Genomic DNA, 15,733 nt, shown 5'->3' with positions numbered 1-15,733 from the left:
CCAACAACTCCATTAATCTTCGACTTCCGAAAAATCACTGTATTCATTGAAACCCCATCTTGTATTCATCTATACCCTGTAACAATAATTGCCATACCAATTACCGGGAATCAACAATCAGTATTTCGAATCTCGTAGCATTTCTATATCAATAGTTATATGTATACATATAACAATTATCTCCTAGAATTACGACCTTCAATTCTGAAATTTTGAAAAGGCACCCAGTTTACGAATCGATACTCTGAATGTAAAAAAAAAAAAACGGAATGAAGCAGCAGAAACTGTAGGCAACCGTAAACGACCTTAGTCATCGGAAGTTTGATGATAAAGAATAATATGTTGGAAAAGCTCAGCAACATTGGAACTGGAAAACGGATAGAGTTAACCATGAAGGAGACCAAGGACAAATACAAGGACCATACCCTATATTCAAAGAATCCAGATAATTCTGGATCCGCTGAAATCTTTAGAGAATATCTTGCCCCGAAGTCATGTTAAAATCTTGCGGAAAATCTTTCTCCATTAACCATCGAACTTAGAAATTCCAAAATATCATCATTACTATCTTCGATATTTCTGAAGATATTTTCATAAATATTCTCGTCCGAAATTATATACCTCTTCGTGCTTCCTGTGTATCATTATATTGGAAACATTCAAGAGAAAATTTAGTACCGAAAAGCAGATTATGCGAAACTATGAAGAAAGCCGTGGACAAATCACAAAGAATAAGTTTGACTTCAAAGAATCCAAATGATTCAATGTCTGCTAAAGTCTTTAGTGAATATCTTGCTCCCTACTCTAAACCCTTGCAGACAATAGTTTCTATCATCCGCTGATATTAGATATTCTAAGATATCATCGTATCTTTTATTATAAATATCCTCCATATTTCTGAAGATATTTTCATAACTACTCTTACATGAAATCATTAATCTTTTCATGATATCAGTGTTACATCATATAGAAACTGTTAGTTTCTATATTTTGTAAACTTTCAAGTTTAAAATATGAATGTTATTGAAGTAATGTTGGGAACTGATGCATGAGTTAGTATAATATAATGACACTTGATCAACGTGATTATATTACAGTAAGTCATGCTGAGTTTCTAATGAAATGTGATGATGGTTCACAGTAGATTATACCATCATCATGTGTCATGTTACATAACTCTTTCATTCTACATAACTTCTGAACATATCAAGAAAGTATATTCTTGATAGCTCTATTCTCAATGATTCTGGTAATTTGACGAATCAAATCGTGCTATTATGTTCTTTCTTGATTATAACATTAAATTCATTCGAAACTCAATATCTACAAATTCTGGACCATTATTCGCTTGATTTAAATTCGGGAAGAGAAAACAAGAGCATGAAGCTCCGATACATAAGGGAAAATATAAAGCCCAACAACAACACCGAAATTACAAACTGTGGATATCAGTGCGTATAGCAATATAAAGACACGGGAGGATTATAAATACAATAATCCCTAGAGCATAGTAGAATTAAGCAGATTCTTCTGGTGGAAGATTGAAAAGAAGGAGGACAGAAATGATAATTAGGAAAATATCAAGGATTAGAACTGGATTAAGCATTTTCACAATCTTCTGGATGTATGAACTAAGGAAGAAAGTATAGGAATGGTGAGAATAAAGGAACGGAAGAGTATAATTTATAATGGAAATATCAGACAGAGTAATCAAGGCAGATCACCGCATTTAATTATAGAGATCTTAATTTCCTTATTCACCGAAGAATCAAATCTTTTAGATTTTGAAGATTTTCTTTAAATCCCTTGAATTCCGGAATTCAACCTCCTACGTCAAAAGTTAAGACGCACCTTATTTTCTAAATTCCACCGTGACTACATCAAAAGTTAAATCTCTATCTCAATCAGTTGTGACAACTTCATTCGTATGCTTCATCTAATCGAATCGTTTTATCTATATTAGTCAATGATGATAAAATTCAATTTATCAACTCATATTCATCATGATAACATTTTTATTGTTAGCCATGACCACCTCACTCAAATTTCGGGACGAAATTTCTCTAACGGGTAGGTACTGTGATGACTCGGGAATTTCAGACCAAATTTAAACTTAATCTGTATATGAAATCGACACGATAAGCAAAGTCTGTAATGTTGAGTCTCAAAAACTTTGAACTGTTTTGTATATTCAATTGACCTTCGACCATTCTCAACGATTCACGAACAACTATATATAATTAGATACACATACATTAATTTGAAAATATTATTATTTGAAATAATATATGATTTAATTGTTGAAAATAAATATGAAAAATAATATGTGATGTAATGAAAACTATTATTATAAATATATAGATATATATTTATATATATAAATATGTATATAAATATTACTTGTAAATATATAAATTATATTAAATTCAATGGTTTAAAGATATATAATATAATTATTTAGTAGTTAAACTTGCTATTTAAAACTCTTTATATATAGAAAGAGAATATATAAAAAAATAAATGATTTCGAGTCTAATTAGTAAATGTCAGTAATACTCGGATGACATTTCGTTAACGTTCATATAGATTTAATATAGGTCTATGATGGATTAAATAAAAGTTGAACTGTAAATCGATTACGAAGATTTTAGATTTGTTAAAAGTATTCTTTATCTTTTCAAGTTTTAATATTAGTACTCCGTACATATAAATCGGAACAGAAAATAAATAATTTTCGAACCTTTTTGATCAGGTTTCAAACAGGTAATGAGTGAAATAATTAATAATATTAAATCTAAAAATTTGGGATTTTTAGGAACACTTTTATATATTAACTGTTTAGCAACGGATCCGATATTATACTCCGAAAATTGGTGTCGGCAGAATAGTTTGTTTTGTTGAAGTATTACACGTTTAATTTTTTTTTTCTTTTCTTCTCTTAGATTTTTATATTCTATCTTATCTTACTGTTTCCTTTTATTAAAGTGTTATTGAGTGTATTATTGGTTTTCTGCATTTGACAAATTATATCATTCATATACACATCATATATCATACATAGGATATAGATATATTTCACCATCCTTGGTTTTCCTTTTCTCCTTCTTGATGTCGAGCCATCAACCACCGCCACCCTGCATCACGGCCACCACCTCAACCGTCATCCCAAACCACCGGCCACCGTTATCACCCTCGATCACCACCACAACCCGGCTGTAACACCCTAGGCAAATCCCACATTGCCCACAAACATGAGTAATCATGGGATTATAAGGTAATACTCACGCTTAAATGACACAACGCGTTTTGGGACCACAGGCAAAGCAGATGTGTGAGTACGCTGCAGTTAAGCATGCTCGGGCGAGAGCACTACCAGGATGGGTGACCTCCTGGGAAAGTGCTTCTCGTGTGTGGTCGCCAAGAAAAAGTCGTGCGCCTGCGGGCAAAGCGGACAATATTGTGGTCATGTTAAGCTGGGGTGTTACAGAATGGTATCAGAGCCACTCATGTGCCGTTGGGGGTGGTGGGGCAAACCTCATCAAGGACGATGAGTCCCTAAGGGGGGTGAATGTAACACCCTAGGCAAATCCCACATCGCCCACGAACATGAGTGATCATGGGATTATAAGGTAATACTCACGCTTAAATGACACAACGCGTTTTGGGACCACAGGCAGAGCAGATGTGTGAGTACGCTGCAGTTAAGCGTGCTCGGGCGAGAGCACTACCAGGATGGGTGACCTCCTGGGAAAGTGCTTCTCGTGTGTGGTCGCCAAGAAAAAGCCGTGCGCCTGCGGGCAAAGTGGACAATATTGTGCTCATGTTAAGCTGGGGTGTTACAGTCGATTCCCCCGAGTTTCTCCTACGAGTATATTCACCAAGAATCAAGTCCCTTATTCCTTCAAACGCTAGCTTAGTAGTTCCCGTAGAGCTACTAACCGCGGTAACCGTACCCGACCAACTTTCCGGTAATGATGAAAGCAAGATTAGTGCTTTTAGTTCATCATCAAACTTAATCTCTACCGATTCAAGCCTTGAGACGATATTATTAAATTCATTGATATGATCCGTTGCACTCGTACCTTCCTTCATTTTTGTATTGAAAAATTGTCGCATGAGAAATACCTTATTAGAAGCTGTAGGTTTCTCATACATGTTAGAGAGTGCTTTCAAGCAAGCAAACGTCGTCTTCTCATTCACAGCATTGTATGCAACGTTCTTAGCAAGTGAAAGACGAATAGCACCCAAAGCTTGACGATCCAAAAGCGTCCAATCGGCATCGCTCATGCTTTCGGGCTTGGTCTCTAACAAAAGTTGGTGTAGCTTCTTTTGATACAAGTAATCTTCAATTTGCATCTTCCAAAAGCCAAAGTCTCTCCCATCGAATCGGTCGATTCTAAACTTCCCGTCTTCCGCCATCGTTCCCATAACGAAACCTTGTGCTCTAGATACCAGTTGTTAGGATATTAGGACCCAAACAACGCTAGTAATTCTACAAGACTACTAGCCGAGTAGTGATACTATCAAGATCACTCAAACCCACTTAATGAACGAAAGATAAAATGCAAGAACGATAAACAACGACACAAGATATAACGTGGTTATATGCAATCGTTGTGATTGCTTTAGTCCACGGACCAACTAGAGATAGTTTTATTACTGAGAATTTGTATGTGGTGTTGTTACAATTGCATACAATGAGTTCTATATATAGGAGAAGACAACAACACCATGACAACTAGCTAGGAATCTTCATCATGTCAAGTAATCATCTTGTTTACCAACTAGCCATGCTTTACACCCTTGAATTATCATGATCACAGCCTCAATTCAAGGTGTAAAGTACCCACTTTTCACCTAAAGCAAAAGGTTAGTCAATAAAATACGGAACCCTTTTGAGCAACTTGATCAACTTGCTGATTTCCAGGTCGATGCGCCGCATCTCATGGGTGATGCGCCGCATCACCTTGCTTTCCACGTTTCAGATTCAAGAAATCGAGACTGCAGGCTCAAACTAGCACCAGATGCGCCGCATCAGTGGAGGATGCGCCGCATCCCTCCTCTTTGATGCGCTATATCCTTCGAAAACGCCGCATCTAAAACCTTCGGCATAAATCACTCCATGAATGCGCCGCATCTGTCAAATGATGCGCCGCATCGTTGCTCAGATCCATATTTCTTGTTTATTTAACGTCTCCATACTCCAACAGACCGACTCAAAATGATAGAGCCGATCGTATACAGATTCTGGGTGTCGAGACGCACGACAATCCTAGACTTAATGGATACTGATGTATAATCATCGAGAAACACTTAAGCATACATACCAATATACATACATAAGTCACACATCACAAAAACCTCACAAATTAATCAACTTTTAACCTTATCAACAGGGAACCGCTATCCAAGTGATGATGGACTAACGAAACAAGACTCACTTCATAAACCTAATGCAACTGAACTAAGCATATAGATTTTCAAATTTTATCTGTGAGGGTAAAAAAAGTTTGAGCAAGCAATATCAAATCCTACGTGCCTGATTTCCAACAACGTTTTGTTTTAGCAGGTTGGTTGCTTTATAGGTGTTTGTAGTTTTAATTTCAGAGTGAGTTTTGCCGCGACCGAAAATGTAAAGAAGACCGCTGATAGTTTGAGGTTCATGATTATTAAGTCACCGAATGCGGTACGGAATCCTCTTTCTAAACCGATTTCCATAATCATCGGCAACGCCCTTAAAAGGCCAAGTTAAACCACAGATTGAGAAGCCAGGGCAGCTTTCAGAGGTTTATCTCCTTTTGACTTTGCTGATTTCATGATTTATTTGGGAAGTATTTTCACTTTACAAGTCACAAACCCCAACAAACAACATCCTCAACAGCTTGATAATATTTAGATTATGATATTAGCATCAAATAATATATTATATACAGTCACTGACTTCCAAATATGTTTCATTTTTGCAGGATGGAACAACAGATTGAATTGGTACCGATATCCAGTCTACGACCAGGAGACCGACTCAAAATGATAGAGCATACAGATTCTGGGTGTCGAGACGCACGGCAATCCTAGACTTAATGGATACTGATGTATAATCATCTAGAAACACTTAAGCATACATACCAATATACATACATAAGTCACACATCACAAAAACCTCACAAATTAATCAACTTTTAACCTTATCAACAGGGAACCGCTATCCAAGTGATGATGGACTAACGAAACAAGACTCACTTCATAAACCTAATGCAACTGAACCAAGCATATAGATTTTCAAATTTTATCTGTGAGGGTAAAAAAAGTTTGAGCAAGCAATATCAAACCCTACGTGCCTGATTTCCGATCTACAAACAGCAATTCAAAACATACCAGCTGTAGGATATCCTGCACATTTTTTCGAGTTCAAGTCCTACAGTCAACTGAAATCGTACGATGATATTACAGGTAAGACAACAAACTACATCATTCTCAATATAATTTTCGTACTGCCAAAATGCATAAATAAACAAACTGACCATGCTTTACCATCTGCTACACAAAATGTAATACAGATTATATCGGATGTGTCCAATACGTTGGAGATCTAGAAGAAAGTACGACCCAAAATGGCGAAACAAAAAAACGATTCTCGATCAACATTATTAATTTCAAGTAAGTAGTAAAACAACTCATATATTCATCTGTTTACACGCTATGCTGAAACAAACAGAAAATAATGATATCTTCACATATTATTCCTTTTCAGCGATACAACAATACAATTTTAAAACGAGATGGCGACAAAGTTCGAGCTAGAAACATACAACGCCTTACCGAAACCAGTCATTATAGCAGTCGGCAGCTGCTGGGTTAAGGAAAACCGCTGGAAGTTTAAACTCACACAAAATTCAGAACTACAACCAACTACTACATACATCAACCTGCAGAAACCATTACGCTTACCATCAAAACATACATTTTACAAACACGGGCGAACTCCAGCTCTTCAGCATATCCAGGACTCACTATCATTTCAATCTTGATATTGTCGAACTTCAAGAGATGATAGCAATGAAAGTAAACACATATTATAAATATTAAAACTTTTTCCTCTTACATATGCTTATGCTTGAACAGGTTCAGAACCAAATACGATGAACACGGCTTCTACAACTAGAACGGAAAGTCTACAACGACCATGAACAAGAAAAGAACAAAAACCGTCACACAAATCGCTCAAATGCTACAATACAATCCCAGATCATGCAAGGCACTAACCCGTATTGTCATTTGATTTAATCATAACCCCTAATGTCATTTTGATTTAATCAGCCTGTCCATTTATATAAGTTATATTATACATTTACTATTTGCAACATATATGATTCTATAACCCGGTTACTATTTGGTTACCTGCACATTCTACTCACACAATCAGTGATTCATATTACAAAACCCAACTAACCCGCTACTACTGCATAACTGCACAAACGGCTATTCACGTGTAATATAAACCTACCAAAACTCTATCATAATATTTTGTTTTTGGTATTGTAAACAGTAAGCGCTACGAAACCCAATTGCGTATCAGTAACCCACTTTTCATTTACACTGTAGTAAACACAAGAAAAATAACTCGAACAAACCGCGGCAACGCGCAGTTCCGACTAATTACTAGTTCATGCTATATAAACATCAGAAAATAATTATTAAATAAATATTCAATAATCAATTATAATTATGATTGACCATATAGTATTCTTTTACAAAGTTCATGAACAAGTTTATAACCACATTTCATAGGGTCCCCCACATTTTACTCTTATGTTATTGACACTTCCAACCCAAAAAATAAATATTTTTCCAGTGAATATAGAATTTTGGTCACTGAAGACCATATACAAGCAATGCCCCAACTCCTGCAAGACCTACTACAAGTCCAAGAATTACACCAATAGGAGGAAGGGTCCCACCAATAGCTTTTCCGGTGGCTGGATCATATCCGGCGAACCTCTTTTTAGGTGCTCTACATTGGGGGCACAAGTACTCATCCGGCTGCAGATTTCCAAATAAATGTCAAACACGTTTTGTAAAATAGTAAAAGATGAACAGTTGTTTTATGTTTTATATCGATTGATAGAAGTGGAGTAAAGGGAGCTTGCCTGTTCTTCGAAAGGCTTGGATAATGTGTATATGAATCCGCAGTCCAAACAAATATGAGTTGCTCGAGCCTTAAAAGCGAAGAAATAAAAAAATAAAAATAAAAATTAATACTTTCAATCGCTGAATGTGGCAACAGAGACGGGTCAGGTAACGAGTCAAAACTTCAAATTTTCTTATGAATAATTAATGGATTTTGCTATTGACAACCCTGAGGGCCGTCATTAACGTGCATAGAGTAATTGTACAAATAATTTTTCTTTTTTTTTACTGTCAAATAAGTATGTAAGCGCTTACTATAACACTTTAAAACACATTAACGACAGCCCTAAGAGTTGTCGTTAGCAATTTCCATAACTAATATGCTAAATGTGGTCGTCATAACGATACTGTAACTATAAGAATCTAACCTTTTGAGCATCGGTTAGCTTGCGTCCAAAACGAGGAGGTTGTGGTCGTTTCGGTAGTCGTTTGACATCTACATAAGCACCCCTGCATCAAATCTGTTTCTTAAACAAACTTTTCTTCACGCATAAAGAACAAGAATAATAGTAAAATCAGTTTATTATTTTGGCATTGGGTTGTTCATAAAGATTGCAACCTGCTAACGACAAAGTAAACGGAATCGGGCACAGCCTGAATTGCAGTTTTGGTGAACCCGAGTCTGTCAGCAGGCCAAAGTTCATCACCAAAGAAACTACTTGTGTATATCACTTGATCTCCAACTTTCAGCCCTGCTTTTGCTGCATTTCCACCCCCATCAACTCCCTGAATTCAAAAACTTACGATCAGTTACACGATATTTGATACAGTAAAAGATATACTGTGTTTTTCCGTTACTATTTATTAGAATATGGGAAGTGTCTTTATTCTCCAATATACCAATGAGATGGACTTTTTTCCTATGAAACTTTTTTAGAAAACGATAATGTGAACGTGTTTTATACTTTCTAGTCATTCATAGAATGATCCTCAGGTAAGCTGTTAGTTTTCCTGCAACTAAGCACAACACATATCTTGTGAATCAGGTTTTGCACTGTTTTAATTATTAACAACAGTATCGTGAATTATCGAAAGATATACAAACTTCTATGTTATCATAACATGTTTCTTTACTGATCATAAAAACATTATACGGGTAAACGGATTATGAGGCCTAACCGGATTATCCGGTGACCGTTTCCTACCCTTTTCCTCGCCTGCACAAAATATGATTTTATCGAGGTCTGAACCTGAAACCTCTCGGTAGGATATTAGGGTCCCAACCAGAGGTGGAATCAGAATTTTTTTCGCGGGGGCTAATTTTTTTTAAAAGGGTTCACAGTCGCTACCTTTTTTGAACAAAATATGGAGGCTTTTGAACAAAATATGAAGGCTTTTGAGGAAAAATATGGAAACTTTGGGGCAAAATATAGAGATTTTGGGGGCAAAACAAGGAAGCTATGGGGCCAAAATATGAAAATCCAAAATTTTAGGCCTGAAAATTTCAAATTCATCGCCCCGTCCCCATGTAATTCCGATCCAACCAGCTATCTTGTGAAAGAGTGTTGTTATTTTTATGTTTCAGGAGATGATATTTCCAACATTCATTTTAATTCTTCCACCTATAATGTCTAAATTACCCTTAATGAAAGACTTGCACAAATTCTTTAAAACTTTTTCTTAGAATTTATTGAAGGATATGTAGGGAACAAAACACGAAATTGTGGTGGAACAAGTAAAATAAATGTTGGAAATATGATCTCCCGTTTCGGAAACAATGACTAAAAGGCTTAAAATGAAGAGTTGAGAAGATGAAAACTGACAGTGATAATGACGCCGCCACCTTCACCAGGTTTAGGACCCAAAGTGAGTCCTAAAGGCTTATCAACTTCAACCTCAATTTCCTTTGAAGCCCCTGCAGTTTTTCTTGCGTTCACTTCTAACCCTCCAACTCCTCTAACAGCTTTAACACTTTCCTTGTTACTATATTTCAAGAAAGCAATGGAGACGCTTCTTTTGGCATCTTGAATTGACACACCTTGAAATGTTGTTTTCTGCACCACAAAATCAATTTTGAAAGTTCATAACAATTCATTCCTATTGTTATAATTGTTACGAGTGTATGAAGAAGGTAGAAATTAACCTGATGAGGTGATGATAATGGATATGAGTTTCTTGTTGCGAAAGCGGTGGCCGGACTGGCCCCGGATCCGAGTGCAGCTGTGGTTGACATTTTGTTGGGGATTATGGCACCAGAGAGAGTGAAGATTGATAAGTGAAGATGTATGGAGTAGGTGTGTGGATGTGATTGGTCAGCATCATGATTGGATAACTTACACTTGTTGCCACACGCTCAGAATCCATTCTTTTTTTTCTTTTCTTTTTATTTATTGATTAATTAATTATAAAAAAATTTAAAAAATATTTATTTTGATCTACGGAAAAAACGTTTTCATTTACTCCGTAACATTTATTTGCCCATATATAGAAGCCCCTAACTTTTTCAATATGGCCAGTTAACCACATTAGAAGTTTTATCTTCTAGTAGTATTATTTTAGCAAACCATCTCGAGTTATTCTGATCCTTACATTGACAAATGCCCATTCATATACATTATTCTTGTTCGTTCGGAGGTTCACTCGGAAACAATCTCTCTATAGTAGGGATGACTTTCTCTACTTTTGATAGTGTTTTCACTCTGGGCGGAGAAATGACTTGTCTTTATTCTCGGATAGGGGAATGATTGTTTACATCTCAACACCCCCATACACCACTTACGTGGTATTGGGTTTTGTTGTTGTTGTTCGTTCGGTTATCTAATGGACATTGGATTGGTTGCAGTGGTGGACCCAGAATTTTTTTTCACCGGAGGCGAATTCTTTTGGTAAAATATGGAGGTTTTGAGGTAAAATATAGAGTTTTTTGAGCAAAATACGAAAGTTTTAGGGCAAAATACGAAAGTTTTAGTGCAAAATATGAAGGGTTTGGGGCAAAAAAAAAAATTCCACCGGGGACAAAATCGCAAAATCAAAAAAATTTGCTCTAAAAATTGAAAATCCACTGGAGGCGGGCGCGCCCTGCCCTTTCTTCAGTCCGCCCCTGATTGGTTGCATATTATTCAGTTATCTTTTCAAGTCCAATGTACCGACATTGGATTAGTTAAACTCCGAAAGTGTTGATGCACACGATGAAGGTTCTACAACTTCCATGAAAAGGCAATGTTAAGACATCAAACAGCAAACAATTAAAAGCACTGAATGAACACTTGTTAATACAACTACATCCTTCCATAGCTCTATAAAGTGGGATCGCTAATACCTCCACGTCTCAATAGTACTGTAGAACTGGCAGCGACAAAAAAAAAAAAAAAATAAAAAATAAAAACACTGAAGGCACAAGTAAACAACCTTAAACATTTAAATTCATTTAATTATGAGTGGTGATATATCCATTGCAATTTTTTCCACCATTAATTATGCATTAACATGCTGACTGCACAACCTGTTAACGCACACATATGGTGGATGTAGTAAAAGCTATGGTGGATATATCAATTATCATTTGTGATGAAGTATCATACTATCATGTAATGCCATCTAAAATATACTCCGTATATAAATTTCAAAGAGTCTATCATTTTTAAAAATTTGACTAAAGGTGCAACTCCTTCTACACTAGTGTTTTTTGCATCTCACAATCATCACGAAATATTGTTACTAACATCAACAACCGCATCATTGACAATTTCATCATGCAAAACATTTATATCATAAATAAAACAGGTTCATATCATAACCACCATATATAGGCTTGAATCAAGTTGACCTTTCAATTTAGTTGAGATAATTTGCATTATAGGATCATATGATTTTTTGTTATTGTTCAAGGCATCCTAGATTTCTGTTTTGTCTTTTTAAGCTCACCATATTGAAAACCCATAGAAAGCTTCCAATCCGAATCAACCATTAGTAAAAGTTTGACTAAGGGTGCAAAAACATCAGTTTAAGTATTTTTTTCAATCATCTTAAAACACCAGTTTAAGTATTGTTGTCAATCACTAACCCAAAAACTTCTTTCCCCTTGATAAATTATATGCTCACCATTGGTTACGCACTAACATTTGTCTTAATTGTCAATTTTTATCAAGCAAACTTTGAAAGTAAGAATTGCAAAAGCAAAGTTTATACCTCCCGGTCTCACAATATACCTTTTCTTTGTGTTTGTACAATAACCGGCGATTAGTATGAGTATGGGGACATACAAGTCACAGAGATTGGAATTGGGTGATTATGGTTTTGATTATGTTCGCTGGCGATTCCCCGAAGGTAACAGTCAGGAGACTATTTTACGCCACCGAAGCATATGGTATAACATGATTGTGTTATTATGTGTGTATGGATTGAATGTGGAATGTTTCCTGCATTCTATACCATTTATAAGTGAAATGGAACGGCTTTCCATACCAGTTCGCTAGTTCCCAATGATTTTGGATCACTAGTTGACTTTCCCTTTTGGTAAACCTACAAAGGAAAGTGAGCTTGTCCCCTTTCCTTTGTGGTATAGGCGTGCACCGAGCTAGGAATAGTTTTACTAGTCTTGACATTGTAATTGACCGAGGTTTTATGGACTCTAAGCTCACTGTTGTTGCTCTGATTTCATGACCTCGTTCACTGTAGCTGGAGTTTCCTTCGTTCCATATATTGTAGCCATATCCTCCGAAGCAAACTTTGAAGTTGATAATCGTGTCGGAGGTGGGTACACTATCAAGCCTCCCAGTTTAATTTTACGAAGCGTAAGTATCAACATATGAGCTTCGTGAAGTTAAACTTAGTAATAATTACTTTTGCTGCATTGATTTGACAATTAACTGCGTCCTTTAATACCTTTGTCCCCGAAATTACCTTTTTACCCTTAATGAGAGAATCTTATCTGTTTTTGAGTTGAGGGCACGATCGTCCAATTGCTCGCGGTTACCGAGGGTGTCCTGCAGTTTGATTTGACAACCGACTTTCTCTTTCCCTTAAGGGTTTAACCCTTCCTCTTCTCCCTCTTATCTGTGTTTATCTTTCATTCAAATTTTTGCTTTTCTGGAAACCTTTCTTCTTCGCACACTAAGGTATTCTCCATTTCCTCTTACGCTTTTCTTCTGTTTTTTGTTTATTTTTACCATGTCTAAGCGTGGTATTAAGGCCTCTTTTAGCGATGTTAATCCCTCCTTGCTGTCGTATCTGATTGAGATGCTCAGTTTGAAATCTGGTGATATCGTTATTCCTGTTAGCGATAGGCACATCTTGAATCCTCCTAAGGGTTACATTGGCGTGTATACCCAGTTATTTACTGAGTGTAACGTTAGGCTTCCTGTTTCTCCTTTTCTTCTCAGTGTTTTGAATCACTTTAAAGTGAATATTTCTGTTTTTCATCCCTTGGCTGTGAAAAAGGTTATGGCTTTTGAGGTAATGTGTAGGGCCTACGGTGGTGAACCTTCTGTTGATCTTTTTCACCGTTTCTTTCGCACTGGTGATACCGGTGATTGGGTTACCGTTCAAAAACGAAAAAGTAGGAGAGGTGCTCCTCCTCCTGTTTATTGCTTTGCTTCCCAATTTCCTGATATTCGTAATTGGAAATGTTCCTTTGTTTTTCTGAAAAAGTCATTTCTGTGTCCGAAAGATTATCCTTTCGTTTCTGATCCTGAGAGGGCGTTTGTTCCTAAGGAATACAAGGATCCTATCCCTTTTGTTCCTGAAGATGATGTTTTGTTTAGGAGGATTTGTAACCATCCCATCATACCTTCCACTTACCCCGATGCTATACTTTTTAAGTTGGGGATGGCACCTGATTGGGAGGAGGGTACTGCTACTCCTGTGTTCTTTTATGGGGAGCAGGGTATGTTTCGTTTTTGCTTTTGTGTATCGTTGGTTGCCTCTCTAACTGCTTACATTTTTTTTTTGTTTGTGATTTTGACAGAGATGTCTTTGAGGAACATTGTTAAGGCTCAGGGTTTGAAGGAGTATACTGTTGCTGTCCAAGCTAGGTCGACTGTTGCCAAAGATGTTGGATCTCCTACATGTTCTGGCTTTATGGAGATATCTAGTAAGCCAAAGGCTGACCATGTCGAAGTGAGTTCATCAAAGTTTAGTACGAAGGAAAAGTTGAAGCGAGTGGAAGCTCCTATTGATGTAGATACTCAGGATGACCAACCTCTTGCATCCCTTGCACCAGGAGTTGGAGCTAGGGTGGCACAGCATCACAAAGCTAAAGGTGTGATGAAGCGAAAAGCTCATCCTGATGCTACTTCTGTGAAAAAGCAAAAGTTCGGCCAGCTTCAAGACGAAGCAAGTGATGACATTGTTGCTGCTAACCCTTTTTTCGGTATGTTTTACTTCAACCTTTGCTTCGTTGGTTATTGTTTGTTTTTATTTATTCTTTTTGTTTTGCAGATCTGCCTGTGTATTCTGAAGTTCCTGCTCCAAACAACTGTTTTGATCTTATTGATAGTCTTGTTCCCAATAACTGGGGGAATTTTTTTGCTGATGATATGAGGAGCTTTCATGATGCTTACTCTGTTATCAACTATCAAGCTGCTTCCATGGGTCATATTGCTTCTTCTCTCCTACAGAAGCGTACTGCTGAGCTTGAAACTTTGAGGGAGAGTCATGCTTCTATGGGTGGAAGGATGAAAAAGCTTGAGCAGCAGATATTGATGGCTCCTAGTTATGAAGAGGATTTGAAGGCTGCGCATGATGAAATAGCAGGTTTACAGAGGCAGGTTAAGGTGGGCGAGGTTCAGAAAGTTGCCATTGCTGACGAGTTAAAAGACTACAAGAAGCGTTGTGAGGTGTTGAAGTCTGATTACTCTCAAGTTGTTTCTCAGGTTATTCCTCATGCTTGTCAGCAATTACTGAAAAGTGCAGATTTTGGGCGACTTTTTAGTAATGTGGTGTTAGCTTCTAAAGTTCAGGCCAGGTCTGATCTGAAAGGGATTTGGCGTCTAAGGGGATCGTGCAGCTTGCTGACTTTGCGGATTATACTGATCAAGGACAGGCGATGGTTGACTCTGCTTTTGATGAGCTTGAGCAAGCTGATTTTGATTATGTCAAGACCATTTCAGCCAAGATTGATGCCCAGCCTGGTGAGCTTTTGAAGACTGTCGCTACCGTTGTGCCTGTTGTTCAAGAAGATGATGAAGAAACTCTCCTTGATGCTCCTGAGGCTATGGGGGAATCTGGGAAAGTTGATGCCCCTGTTAATTAGTTGGTGTTTGTAATGGTTTGAAACAATTATATTTTATGTTTGGCCTAGGTGCCTGGGTTTTATTGCCCTTTCGAACAATGGTCATGTATGACATAACCCTTAGTTCGTTTAATTTTAGCATGCTTTTTATTATGTGTTACCATGGATTTTTATCCTGCTTGGATGGGTAAAAACTCTCTACCTTGCAGGATGGTGGTGCAGTGATCACTTTTAAGGAAAACTTATTTCCTTACATCGAGTGTGTTGAAGCATAGTCTGCTTCGTTGCTCGGTATAGTGTGGATTATGACAGGGTTATCTTTCCTGCTGTCATTTTTCTCACATATGCTCCGTATGGAGTTTTAATTTCATCAAG

General features: G+C 37.0%; 1 protein-coding gene and 1 long non-coding RNA gene across 2 annotated transcripts; one reads left to right on the top strand and one right to left on the bottom strand.

Moving 5' to 3' along the window:
* The first annotated feature begins 6,193 nt into the window (after nucleotides 1-6,193).
* LOC139893310 (uncharacterized) lies at nucleotides 6,194-7,380 on the top strand. Its single transcript, XR_011774470.1, has 3 exons — nucleotides 6,194-6,450; nucleotides 6,558-6,657; nucleotides 6,752-7,380. It is a non-coding gene; the product is annotated as an uncharacterized lncRNA (long non-coding RNA).
* A 294-nt stretch (nucleotides 7,381-7,674) lies between these two features.
* LOC139893309 (uncharacterized) lies at nucleotides 7,675-10,418 on the bottom strand. Its single transcript, XM_071876468.1, has 6 exons — nucleotides 10,271-10,418; nucleotides 9,951-10,181; nucleotides 8,747-8,913; nucleotides 8,556-8,637; nucleotides 8,148-8,216; nucleotides 7,675-8,040 (listed from the first exon to the last, which is right to left on the bottom strand). The coding sequence occupies exons 1-6, from the start codon at nucleotides 10,358-10,360 to the stop codon at nucleotides 7,870-7,872; spliced, it is 810 nt and encodes a 269-aa protein (XP_071732569.1). The 5' UTR covers nucleotides 10,361-10,418; the 3' UTR covers nucleotides 7,675-7,869.
* Nucleotides 10,419-15,733: the final 5,315 nt, after the last annotated feature.

This window comes from Rutidosis leptorrhynchoides, chromosome 2, assembly GCF_046630445.1.
Source record: "Rutidosis leptorrhynchoides isolate AG116_Rl617_1_P2 chromosome 2, CSIRO_AGI_Rlap_v1, whole genome shotgun sequence".
NCBI classification, from domain to species: Eukaryota; Viridiplantae; Streptophyta; class Magnoliopsida; order Asterales; family Asteraceae; genus Rutidosis; species Rutidosis leptorrhynchoides.
This window is presented reverse-complemented; position numbering and strand designations above follow the sequence as displayed.